The sequence below is a fragment of the Hemitrygon akajei genome, chromosome 5 (assembly GCF_048418815.1).
Source record: "Hemitrygon akajei chromosome 5, sHemAka1.3, whole genome shotgun sequence".
Lineage (NCBI taxonomy): Eukaryota > Metazoa > Chordata > Chondrichthyes > Myliobatiformes > Dasyatidae > Hemitrygon > Hemitrygon akajei.
This window is the reverse complement of record NC_133128.1, coordinates 9401079-9414158: the sequence shown is the minus strand read 5'-3', so window position 1 is coordinate 9414158 and position 13080 is coordinate 9401079. Positions and strand designations below refer to the sequence as shown.

The 13080-nt window shown below is 44.9% G+C and overlaps 1 protein-coding gene across 2 annotated transcripts in view; it reads right to left on the bottom strand.

The window, feature by feature from the left end:
• The window catches only part of LOC140727479 (SAM domain-containing protein SAMSN-1-like), a 163555-nt gene that overhangs the window by 130255 nt on the left and 20220 nt on the right, over positions 1–13080 (bottom strand). Inside the window, exons 3-6 of one of the 2 annotated variants that reach the window (XM_073044814.1) lie at positions 11809–11858; positions 8350–8390; positions 7646–7710; positions 6919–7033 (exon numbers count right to left, since the gene is read on the bottom strand). In XM_073044814.1, coding sequence (XP_072900915.1) covers positions 6919–7033; positions 7646–7710; positions 8350–8390; positions 11809–11858 — 271 coding nt within the window. The remainder of the gene's footprint in view (positions 1–6918; positions 7034–7645; positions 7711–8349; positions 8391–11808; positions 11859–13080) is intronic. The other variant, XM_073044816.1, reaches the window with a different exon arrangement.

The following is a 13080-nucleotide window of genomic DNA, read 5'->3' as shown; positions in this document are numbered from 1 at the left end:
GTGTGTTGCTCTGGATTTCCAGCATCTGCAGAATCCCTTTGCCATCTCTCAAGAGGGAGTAGGCCAAACAAAGCTCAGCACCTCCAGAAGGCAGCAATCTCAGAGGCTCAGACTACAATTTTTATTCTGGACTCTGAGAAATTGAATCAGAGGGCCATTCCGCAATGGAAATATGCTCTTCGCTCCAACTGAGCGGTGCTGTCTGTGTTGCCCAGCAAGCTCGTCCCACTTGCCTGTGTTTGGCCCACAGGCCTGCCAGCCTTTTCTGTCCATGTTGCTAATGAGCCCACTTCAGCCACTGTCTATCACAGCTCATTCCAACTCTGCACCACCCTTTGAGTGAAAAACAAGGACCTTGTACGGCACTGTTGCATTGCAGTCCAGGTAACACCTCACAGTGCCAGTTTTGCCGTTTAATTCATGCCGTTGTCTGTGAGGAGTTGGTACCTTCTCCTTGTGACCACGTGGGTTTCCTTCAGGTGCTTTGGTTTCTCCCACAGTCCAAAGACATAGCATAATTAAGTTGTGGACTTAATTGTAAATAAATAAATTTATTTATTTTTTGAGATGGTTCTTTGAGGTTATTATAGCTGGGGCTGGTGGGGGGGGGGGGGGAGTGGAGTGTAGTGGGGATAAGCTCCCACTACCTGTTAAACACTCCCAAAGGTATACACCTCAAATAGCCTCTGGGGCTGGTGGTGGGGGGGGGGGGGAGTGTAGTGGGGATAAGCTCCCACTACCTGTTAAACACTCCCAAAGGTATACACCTCAAATAGCCTCTAAGAACCAAGTCCAACTCCTGGCCTTCACATGTGGCTTAGCAACTAAGCCTGGTGGAAGCTAACAGGAGAAAAGACAAAGGCAGGTAACTGGAGCCTAAAAGCAGTCATTTCTGGTAGATGGGGCCATATTTGGTGACCACATAGGAGAAGGAAATTTCTGATTTAAGATCTCCGCTGCCGTTCGGCTATACCACCTCATGGGGAAGGCTTTGGAAGTAAACCCCAAGGGAAAAATCCAGAGCTGGAGTCCCTAATGCAGCCTTATGTTGAGTTCAACATTGACTGGCAACTCCTGAGATGCTGTTGGTCCCAAACTGTATCAGTCTCTGCCGTCCCTTTGGGTTCATCAGGTCAGTGGAGTGGGGGAGTTTGGTACATGGGCAACAGCTTCCTCTCCATACTGTACTACCTAGGCTTGCATATCTAGACAGCTAGGACACAACATCCAAGGTTGAGCCTGACCAACGGAGGCCTCATTTACTGAAATACGGAGTGGAATAGGCCCCTCCGGCCCATCAAGCTGCACTGCACAGCAATCCCCCGAGTTAACACTAGCCTAATCATGGAACAGTTTACAATGACCAATTAACCTTCCAACCGGTACAACATTAGACTGTGGGATGAAACTGGAGCACACCGAGGAAACCCACACGGTCACATGGAGAACATAAAAGCTCCTCAAAGACAGTGGGGGGAAATTGAACCCAGGTCACTGTGAAGTGCCATATATTAACTACTACACTACCTTGATGTCATAGCATGTCACACCTGTGAGCTGGTCCTAGCACATCCTTGGACAGTGTTTGTCAATGATGCAAATGTATGCTCAATGTTTCGATGTACAGTACATGTAACAAGCAAAGCTTTAAACCCCAACAGCAGAGGCTTAGTCTACAATTTTCAAGTCGGTCTCTGAGGAATGGAGTCATAGAGTCAATAAGCAATAAAAACAGGCCCTTCGGTCCATCTGGTCCATGCCAGTTGTGTTGCCCAGTGAGCTAGACCCATCTAACCATGTTTGGCTCATAGATATCTAAGTATCTCCTCTCCATGTACACCTTCTTGTTAGTACAAATATCTAATATCCAATCAGATGGTAGCAATCACTGCATCGGCTTGTGTATGACAGCTAGGACACAACATCCGTCATTAATCCTGACCAATGGAAGGCCTCATGGACTCCATGGCCACTTTATTAGGTACACCTGTACACCTGCTTGTTAACGCAAATATCTAATCAGCCAGTCATGTGGCAGTAACTCAATGCATAAAAGCTTGCAGGCATGGCCAAGAGGTTGAGTTGTTGTTCAGACCAAGTATCACAATGCCAAACGGAGTGGTTTAAGTATCTCAGAATAGGCACGGTCTCCTGGGATTTTCACACACAACAGTCTCTAGAACAGGGGTTTCCAACCTGGGATCCACAGACCCCTGGGTTAATGTCGGGGTCCATGGCATAAAAAGGGTTGGGAACCTCTACTCTAGAGTTTACAGAGAATGGGGTGAAAACCAGTGAGCAGCAGTTCAGAGGAGAATGAGGGAGTTCAGAGGAGAATGAGGGAGGTCAGAGGAGAATGAGGGAGGTCAGAGGAGAATGAGGGAGTTCAGAGGAGAATGAGGGAGGTCAGAGGAGAATGGTCAGACAAGTTCAAGCTTTCAGGAAGGTGGCAGTAACTCAAATAACCACACGATACCACAGTGGTGTGCAGAAGAGCATCTCTGAATGTACAAAACTTGTGCTGCAGAAGCAGAAGACCATGAACATTGTACAGGAGGTACTTAATAAGGTGACCACTGAGTGTATGTTGCTGATGTGCCTGACTTAACTACTGCTCCTGGAAGCTCCTTCCAAATAAGCTCCAACCTTAGCATGGAGAAGCTGCCCCTTTTATATCTCTCACCTTCAATCTTAAACCTCTGCCCTCAGGTTTAGTCCTCCCTCTCCGTGAAAAGACTACGTGCGTTCACCCTTTCTATGATTGAGATGCATAGAAAGCCCAAGTCCATGTTCGGTAAAAGCAAGCGTTTCACCTAGCAAGGCCCAGCTCAGACCAAGGCACGCAACAAATATGAATCCAACTCCATCGTGAGAACCACCTCTGTGAAATAGGTACATGGACAGGAAAGGAATGGAGGGTTATGGGCTGAGTGCAGGTCAGTGGGACTAGGTGAGAGTAAACGTTTGGCACGGACTAGAAGGGCCGAGATGGCCTGTTTCCGTGCTGTAATTGTTATATGGTTATATATGGTTAAATACCCCTACTGGAGGGTCCCAATACATCCCCTACAAGAGGGAGGTTTTATTATCAGAGCTACACACACAAGGTGCTGGAGGAACTCAGCAGGCCAGGCAGCAGCTATGGAAAAGAGTAAACAGTTGATGTTTCAGGCCGAGACCCTTCATCAGGTCTGGAGAAAAATGATACGAAGTCTGAGTAAGGAGGAGGGGGAGGGGAGGAAGAAATACAAGTTAGTCGGTGATGGGTTATACCAGGGGGTGAAAGGGGGAGGTAAAGAGCTGGGAAGTTGATTGGTGAAAGAGAGAAAGGGCTGGGAATCTGAAAGGAGAGGACAGAAGGCCATGGAAGGAAGGGAAGGGAGAGGAGCACCAGAGGGAGATGATGGGCAGGTAAGGAGATAAAATGAGAGAGGGAAACAGGAATGGAGAAGGTGAGGGAGGGCATTACAGGAAGTTCAAGAAATCAATGTCCATGCCACCAGGTTAGAGGCTACCCGGATAGAATATGAGCTGTTGCTCCTCCAGTCTGAGTGTGGCCTCATCGCAGCATCAGAGGAGGCGACGGACTGACATGTCAGAATGGGAGTGCGAAGTGGAATTAAAATGGGTGGCCACTGGGAGATCTCACTTTTTCTTTCGGATGGAGCGTAGGTGCTCAGCATAGCAGTCTCCCAATCTAGGTCGGGTCTCACCGATATACAGGAGGCCACACCGTGAGCACCAGTTACAGTAGATGACCCGAACAGACTCACGGGTGAAGTGTTACTTGAGGCCCTTGAGATTTTATTATATTTTTCTAGAGATAGAGCATGTTCACAGGCCCTTCCAGCCCAACGAACCTGCACTGCCTAATTACACCGATGATGCCAAGTTCTCAGAAGATTTTCACAGGTAGATGTGGTCGTAAAGAGAGCTTTTGGCACGTTGGCCTTCATGAATCAAAGTGCTGAGTCCAGGAGTTGGGATGTTATATTGAAGTCATCTAAGGCATTGGTGAGGCCTGAGTTACAGAGGAAGGTTGAATAGGTTAGGACTTTATTCCCTGGAGAATGTGGGGTATATGAATTTATGAGTGGTATAGATAGGGTAATTGCAAGCAGGCCATTTCCACGGCCGATGGGTGACACTAGATTTAGAGTTCATGGGAGGAGGGAAGATGGCAGCAGCAAACAATGCAACCAAGGGCGACACCCAACAGACAGTTCACAAAGCTACTTCTTTCACTTTTTTTTACAAATATGATTCTGCTACTGTTGCTCTACAGTTTGATGGTGTGTTCTTGGGCTGACTGAGCGACCTGGCACTTTGCTGGCTCTGAGGAAGTTTGGAGAGGGTTTGATCGACGTGTGCACCCTGTAGGGCAAGAAGCCTGGAAACGGGGTGCGAGCCCATGATGGACTCCATTTCTCACCAATCTCACCGATTGAAGTGTTGAGGAAGATAGAAATCATCGAGGACGAGAGCGGAAGATGGGTATTATGATGTGTTTCTGGTTTCTGGTCGCTACTTTCTTTCGTTGTTAATTTGTGCAGTTTTGATCAGGGGAGATAGGTTCTGCAGCATGTAGATAACAAAACACAGTGCTGGGTTTGGCTAAACTGAGCTGGACTGAATAAGCTTGGACTCTTTCGATGACTTTGTGGTTTGGTGCTTATTACTTGTTTTTTTGCCATTTACGTAATTTATTCTTTATTGCGCGTTGTGGTTTTGATGTTTACTTTGAACAGGTTTCATGATTTTCTTTGTTTCCTGGCAGTCTGTGTGTAGACAAATCTCGGTTATGTACACATGCATACTTTGAGAATAAATGTACTTTGGATCTTTGGGTTAAGGGTGAAACGTGAAATATTTAAGAGGAATCTGAGAGGGAACTTCTTCACTCAGAAGGTGTTGTGAGTGTGGAATGAGCTGCTGGATCTGGGTGTGATTTCAGCATTTAAGAGAAGTGTGGATAAGTACATACATGGGAGAGGTATGCAGGAACCTGGGCCAGGAGTAGATCGATGTGACTCGGTAAAACAACAGTTGAGCTTGGACTAGATGAGCTGAAATCCCTGCTTCTATGCTTTAGTGCTCTATAATCATGGGCGAACTTGGGTTGGAAACTCATCTTTGACCACCAGTACTGAGGGGGGCCGTGGTATCTGGAATGAATTTGGTACCAAACGATAAAGGGTGACTTTGGGCCGGCACAGTTGTACAGTAAACTGAGCTGCAGTCTCGCAGCACCAGAGACCTGGGTTCATTCCTGATCTTGGTCCTTATGAGAAATTTGCATGATGGACTAGTGGGTTACCTTGGATTTTTTTATTTATTTAGTGATACAGTACAGAGTTAGCCCTTCCAGCCCTTTGTGTCGCAGTGTCCCAGCAACCCCCAATAAACACGATTAACCTGAAATCAATCATGGGCCAATTTACAATGACCAATTAACCTAGCTGGTACATCTTTCCCAAGCATTCCCAGGGCAGGACGTACAGAGACTCCTTACAGGATGTTGCCAGAATTGAACTCCAGAACGCTCTGAGCTGTAATAGCATCACTCTAAGGACTATTCTACCATGGCACCCAATTACCTCCAACATCCCAAAGACACGCAGGGTGCTGGGTTAATCAGCTGCCGTACAATGTCCCAAATGTGAAGATAAATGGTGGAACTGATGGGAAGGCAGAATTAATGCAGCATTAGTGTAAATGAGTCGTGGATAGTCAGCATGGATACAGTGGGCTGAAGGGCCTGTTTCATGCTGTATCTCTCTATGACTATCTTGCTTTAAGGCTGCTACCTCTTGAAGTAGAGAGTCATCTGATCGTACACTGTCTGGGTTGTAACATTTGTCTTTAGGGGTTTGCTAAGCCATTTGTGTCAGCTTGAACCAGTCTGGCCAATCTCCTCTGACCTCTCTTATTAACAAGGCATTTTCACCCACAGAACTGCTGCTCACTGGATGTTTTTTCTTTGTTTTTCATGCCATTCTCTGTAAACTCTAGAGTCTGTTGTGCAGGAGATCAGCAGTTTCTGAGATACTGAAACCACCCTGTCTGGCACCAACAATCATTCCACGGTCAAAGTCACATTTCCTCCCCATTCCAATATTTGTTCTGAACAACAATTGAACCTCTTGACCATGTCTGCATGCCTTTACACATAGAGTTGTTGCCACATGATTGGTTGATTAGATATTTGCATTAATGAGCAGGTGTACAGGTGTACCTAATAAAATGGCTAATGAGTGTATGAGACCCTCTGTTGGTTGGGATTGACCATAGATGATGTGTCCTAGCTATCCTACGCAAGCCAGGGCAGTACGATATGGAGAGCAAGCTGTTGCACAAGTCTGTACCCTCCACACAGCTGAAGAATGCAAAGGAACAGCAAAGACCAATAGAGTTTCGCACCAGCTGCATCGCAGGAGTTGCCAGTCAGCGTTGAACTCAACATAGGGACTCCAGTTCCAGATTTGTCCTCAGGGTTTTCTCCTGAAGCCTTTCCCATGAGTGGGTATAGCCACAAAGTAGTGGAGAGGTGAAAGCCAATGTTTTCTTCTTCTGGATGAGCTGCCAACCATGGCTGACAAGTTCCGTCTGCCCAAAATGACTGATCTTAAGGTGCCTCTTCTCCTGTCAGTAGAAACATTTCAGCCAGGCTTAGTAGATAAGCCATATATGAAGGTCTGGAGCTGGTCTTGGTGGTCAGAGGCTATTTCAGATGCTCACCATTGGGAGCATTTAATAGATAGTGGGAGCTTATCCCCACTATCCCCTCCTCAGGCTGTGACACCTTGCGGAATCTGAGAGCACTCCAGTGATATTAAACCTGATTCTGATTCTGCTCAACCAGGAGTTCCTAGCATCCCACCCTTGGAGGGAACAGAAGGAAGTGATAGTGTTACTCACCATGAGAAGCAATCTTCTTTGTGTCTTCAGCATTGTGACTCTTCCTACCACGGACCAGCATCTGAAGGCGTTTCAAGGTCCCAATTTCTGTTTCCTCACAGTTCAGTTCCACGTCCTATATAAAAAAAGATTTCAAGGCCATCAGAAATAGGAACTGAAGTCTCCCATCATGCCTATTGAGCCTGATCAGCCATTCAATAAGATCAAGGCTGATCTGGTCGTGGACTCAGCTCCTACCGTTTGTTCCTTGTGACCTTGTAATTCCCCTCCCATGAAAGCCATTTATCTAACTGTGATGTAGAGGAAATAATAGTGAGGACTAATAACTATTACATACGGATGTGAATTGTGCTAATGTGGCTACAGGGATCGACCAGACAAAACCAGAGACGTGGACCGCAGCACCGACAACATCCAAGTTTCAGGAACTTCACCAATTACAGAGTGCGCCCATTGTTGTAATAGAAAATTAGATTTGCTGTTGGACCTGTGGATAAACATTTTATTCTGTAATCAGGACCTAATCTGGTACTTAGTCTTTCTATTATCAAGGGTCATCTCGTCACCGAGAATGTAAAAGCTGTACCAAATTCATGATCAGGTGGATCACCTTTGACTGTTCTCCTGGTGCACACTAGTGTTCAATAAATTGCCCATGACTTAAACACCAATTTCTTGTGATCATTCAGTTTGCTTCTCCAGGAGGGCTGCCTTCTGTCCCTGTTACCTGGAGTAGGCTCTTTTCTTCATCATTCCTGGCAATGTCATTGAAGAAGTAATCCACGTTCCAGTCTGTAACAGGTTGGAGCAAAGAGCACAGTGAGGCCACGGTGGGAACCGATAGACCAAGTGAAACTGATGTCTGTGTATGTGTGCATCTTGGCTGTAAATCAATCTCTATTGTATGTGTCCATCAGTGTGTATTTTGTATGATTATATGTCTGAGTATGTGTCTGTATAGTGAATGTGGGGTATGTGTGTGTGTTCCTGGTATTCATATAGCTGCGTGCTCATGTGTATAAACATCTTTATATACGTATATGTATTTGTGAGCATGATGCATGTGAGTGTATGTGTGTGAAAGTGTGCATATGTGTGTATGTGTGCATGTATGTGTGTGTGCGTGTGTGTGCGCGCGCGCATGCGTGTGTATGTGTGTGTGTGTGTGTGTGAACTCCTGACTCGCATTTTCTCTTTTCATGTCAGATTTCCCACATCTGTATTTCACTATGCAATATTCTAATCTTTTTTAGAGTGTTCTAAAACACCACTACTGAGATACGCAAAGCCATTTTGCATGCGGGGTTGAAGAATACCAACAGGGTTTAACGAAATGCTTGCTGAGCAAAAGAGTTACTGAATTCCAGGAGGATGGGATTTTCACCGAGACAGAGTTAGGGAAAAATATAATCTACAAACATATCTACCAACCAAAAGATCCACCTTCAGATACCGGCCTCTGTGTGGAAATTCTTTTAAGCAAAGAGAGAGAATTAAAAGAGAGAATTAGCATGCACTAATTAACAAAAAGAATGATACAACACTCTGACATTGGGGACACTTCTACACTGAATGCGAAGTTATACCAGTGTGTGCATTAATATGTCATTCAGCTGCAAGGCTGCAGAAAAATATTCATCAGGATGTTACTGAAACTCAAAGTCTAAGTAAATTTATTATCAAAGTACATAAATGTCACCATGCACAACCCTGAGATTCATTTTCTTGCAGGGTTTTACAGAAAATAAAGATATACATTAGAATTTGTGAAAAGCTGTACATAATAAATTCTGACAAACAACCAATGAGCAAAAGAAGACAAACTGTGCAAGTAAAAAAAGATAATACAGAGAACATGAATTGCAGAGTCCTTGAAAGTGAGTCTGTAGGTTGTGGAATCAGATCAGTGATGAGGGGAGTGAAGTTATCCAGGCTGGTTCAGGAGTCTGATAGTTGAGGGGTAGTAACTGTGCTGACCGTCAACCACGCATTTACTCTGAGCACACTTTAATCTGCTTGCATTTTCCTCAGTTCTCCCTAGATTCTACACACCATAGGCAATTAACAGTGGCCAATTAATCTTCTAATCAGGCATTGGGATGGGGGTGAAAACGGAGCAACTGGGGGAAGCCCATATCGTTGCAGAGAGAACATGCATATGCCATAGTGCCAGATTTCATAAGGATTTGTGGAGATTTGGTATGTCAACTAAAACACTCAAAAATTTCTACAGATGTACCTTTCTAACTGGCTGCGTCACTGTCTGGCATGGGGAGGATCTACTGCACAGGATCAAAGTAACCTGCAGCGAGTTGTAAACTTAGTCAGCTCCATCATGGCCACTGGCCTCTGTGATAACCAGGACATCTCCAAGGAACTGTCCCTCAAAAAGTCGGTGTCCATCATTAAGGACCCCCACCATCCAGGGCATGCCCTCTTTTCATTGTTACCATCAGGAAAGAGCTACAGAAGCCTGAAGGCCCACACTCAGCAAGTCAGCAACAGCTTCTTCCCCTCTGCCATCTGATTCCTAAATGGACATTGAACACAAGAACACTTCCTCACTACTTTTTGATGTCCTTTTTTACTATTTAATTTAACTATTTTGTATATGTATATTTACTGTAATTCACGAGTTTTTTTTTCCTCTATTAACATGTATTGCTTTGTAATGCCGCCACAAAGCTAACAAATATCACGACATACGCTGGTGATACCAGATTGATTCCTGGGATGGCAGGACTTTCATATGAAGAAAGACTGGATCGACTAGGCTTATACTCACTGGAATTTAGAAGATTGAGGGGGGATCTTATTGAAATGTATAAAATTCTAAAGGGATTGGACAGGCTAGATGCAGGAAGATTGTTTCCGATGTTGGGGAAGTCCAGAACGAGGGGTCACAGTTTAAGGATAAAGGGGAAGCCTTTTAGGACCGAGATGAGGAAAAGCTTCTTCACACAGAGAGTGGTGAATCTGTGGAATTCTCTGCCACAGGAAACAGTTGAGGCCGGTTCATTGGCTATACTTAGGAGGAAGTTAGATATGGTCCTTGTGGCTAAAAGGATCAGGGGGTATGGAGAGAAAGCAGGTACAGGGTTCTGAGTTGGATGATCAGCCATGATCATACTGAATGGCGGTGCAGGCTCGAAGGGCCGAATATTTTCTATGTTTCTATGATAATTAAACCTGATTCTGAACCTCTTCCCCTCATAATTCACACAGATAACACCCAAGGTTTGGACGTATACTGACTTTGTGGACCAAGCGCCCTGGACATGGACTCAACCCAACCCAAATGCATCATCAGGAGACGATTCCCCTCATGTTCTCCTTAAACATTTTACCGTTCACCCTTCACCCCCAACCTCCAGTTGTAGTCTCACATAACCGTAGTGGAAACATCCTACTTGAGTTTACCCTATCATGGTTTTGTATACATCAGTAAAATCTCCCCTCATTTTCTATGCTCCAGGGAACAAAGTCCTAACCTATTCAACCTAGGAAAAAGCTTCTTTCTTACAATTTTCTGCAGATGTCCAGAAAGCTTTCTGACTGGTTGCACCACAGCCTGGTATGCACAGGATCATAAGAGGCTGAAGAGGATCAAAGACAGCCAGCCGCATTGGAGGCACAATCCTCCCCGGCATCGAGGACAACTTCAAGAGGTGGTCCCTACCTTAAGAAGGCAGCATCTGTTATTAAGGAACCTCACCTCCTTGGATATGTTCATGCCATCAAGTTGGAGGCTACACAGATGGAATACAGGATGTCGCTCCTCCGGCCTGAGTGTGGCCTCATTGTAGCAATAGAAGAGACCGTGGAATGATATGTCAGAATGGGAACTGGAAGTAGAATTGAAATGGGTGGCCACAGGGAGATCCTACTTTTCCTGGCGAATGGAGTGTAGATGCTCAGAGAAGCAGTCTCCCAGTAAATGTAGGGTCTCACCAATATGCAGGAGGCCACACCAGGGGCACCAAACACAGTAAATGACCCCAACAGACTCACAGGTGAAATATCACCTCAGCTGGAAGAAGGAGTGAGGGAGGAGGTGTAAGGACAGGTATGGCACTTGTTCTGCTTAGGGGCAGCTATGCGTACTTCCTTCTCCTCTCTCCCCACGTTCTTGCTCTAACTTCTCATCTTTTTCTCCAGTCCTGATGAAAGGTCACGGCCCGAAACGTTGACTGTTTACTCTTTCCCATAGATACTGCACGTCCTGCCGAGTTCCTCCAGCGTTGTGTGTGACTGCATGGACAGGCTCTTTTCTAGTTACTACCATTGGAGAGGAGTTGCAGGAGCCTAAAGACCCACACTCAATGATTCAAAAAAAGTTTCGTCCCCTCCACGCTCAGATTTCTGATTGGACCATGAACCCATGATTACTATGCTTTCAAGCGCCATGTAGCGTAGAGGTTAACGTAACGCCACTACAGCTCAGGCATCAGAGTTCAGGTTTCCATTCCAACACTATCTCTAAGGAGATTTTACATTCTCCCTGTAGCTGTATAGGTTTCCTCCCTCAGTCCAAAGATATACCTTTGAGAAGGTTAATTGGTCAATTGTCCTGAGATTAAGTTAGGGTTGAATAGGTGGGTTGCTGGGCAACACAGTTTGTTGGGGCAGAAGGGACTGTGTGTGTCTACTTTGTATTTCTAAAATAAATCAAACAAATAAGTAATATATTTTGCACCACTTATTTTTATTTACAAGCCATAGTAATTTTATGCCTTTGCACTGTACTGCTGCTACAAAACAACTTTCTCAGCAGTCAGTGACAATCGATTTGATTGTCAGATTGTTCGAGGGACCCACGCACAGAAGAAGCATTGTTGTTTCTTGCTGCTCGAGGCACTGGGTGATATCTAGATGGGAAATCCAACTTACTTTGCCTTTTTCCTTGTTTTTGTGTCCAGCTTGCTTGCTTCAGTGAATTCCTGGAAGAGAATATAGACATCAGGTTCAGAGGTTTCAAGCCAACGTTTCTTAAGGAGGGTCAGTAAATCAGAGTTCAAATCAGTTCTTTCAGAAACCACACTCAAAACATTCTTTACTTGTCTTATGTAGATTTTATTTTCAGTGCACCTTCTACATGTTCAAGTTCAGGAACAATAACTTTCCTTTAACCATCAGTTCTCTGCATTCCATCAGTGATTCAGATAATGGAATTGATGGCTTTCTGGCAAAGTTTGCGGATGATACGAAGATAGGTGGAGGGGTAGATACTGCAGAAGAAACAATGCGATTGCAGCAGGACTTAGACAAATTGGAAGAATGGACAAAAAAGTGGCAGATGGAATTCAGTGATGGGAAATGTACGATAATGCATTTTTGTAAAAGGAAAAATAATGCAGATTTTTATCTAAATGGGGAGAAAATTCAAACATCGGAGGAGTCGTGGGACTTAGGAGTCCTCCTGCAAGACTCCCAGAAGGTCAATTTACAGGTTGGGTCTGTGTTAAAGAAGGCAAAAGCAATGTTGGCATTTATTTCAAGGGGAATAGAATATAAAAGCAAGGAGATAATGCTGAGCCTTTATAAGACACTAGTCAGGCTGCACTAGGCGTATTGTCAACAGTTTTGGGCCACGTATCACAGAAAAGATATGTTGGCATTGGAGAGTCAAGTGGAGGTTTTCAAACATGATTCCAGTAATGAAGGGGTTAAGATATAAGGAGTGTTTGGCAGCTTTAGGACCTACTCACTGGAATTTAGAACATAGAATAGTACAGCACAGTACACCTTAAATTCATCTATATACCTGTCTGATAGTCTCTTAAATTTCACTAGTGTATCTGCCTCCACCACAGACTCAGGCAGTGCATTCCACGCACCAACCACTCTCTGAGTAAAAAACCTTCCTCTAATATCCCCCTTGAACTTTTCACCCCTTGCCTTAAAGCCATGTCCTCTTGTATTGAGCAGTGGTGCTCTGGGGAAGAGGCGCTGGCTGTTCACTCTGTCTATTCCTCTTAATATCTTGTACACCTCTATCATGTCTCCTCTCATCCTCCTTCTCTCCAAAGAGTAAAGCCCTAGCACCCTTAATCTCTGATCATAATGCATACTCTCTAAACCAGGCAGCACCCTGGTAAATCTCCTCTGTACCCTTTCCTATAGTGAGGCGACCAGAACTGGACACAGTACTCCAAGTGTGGC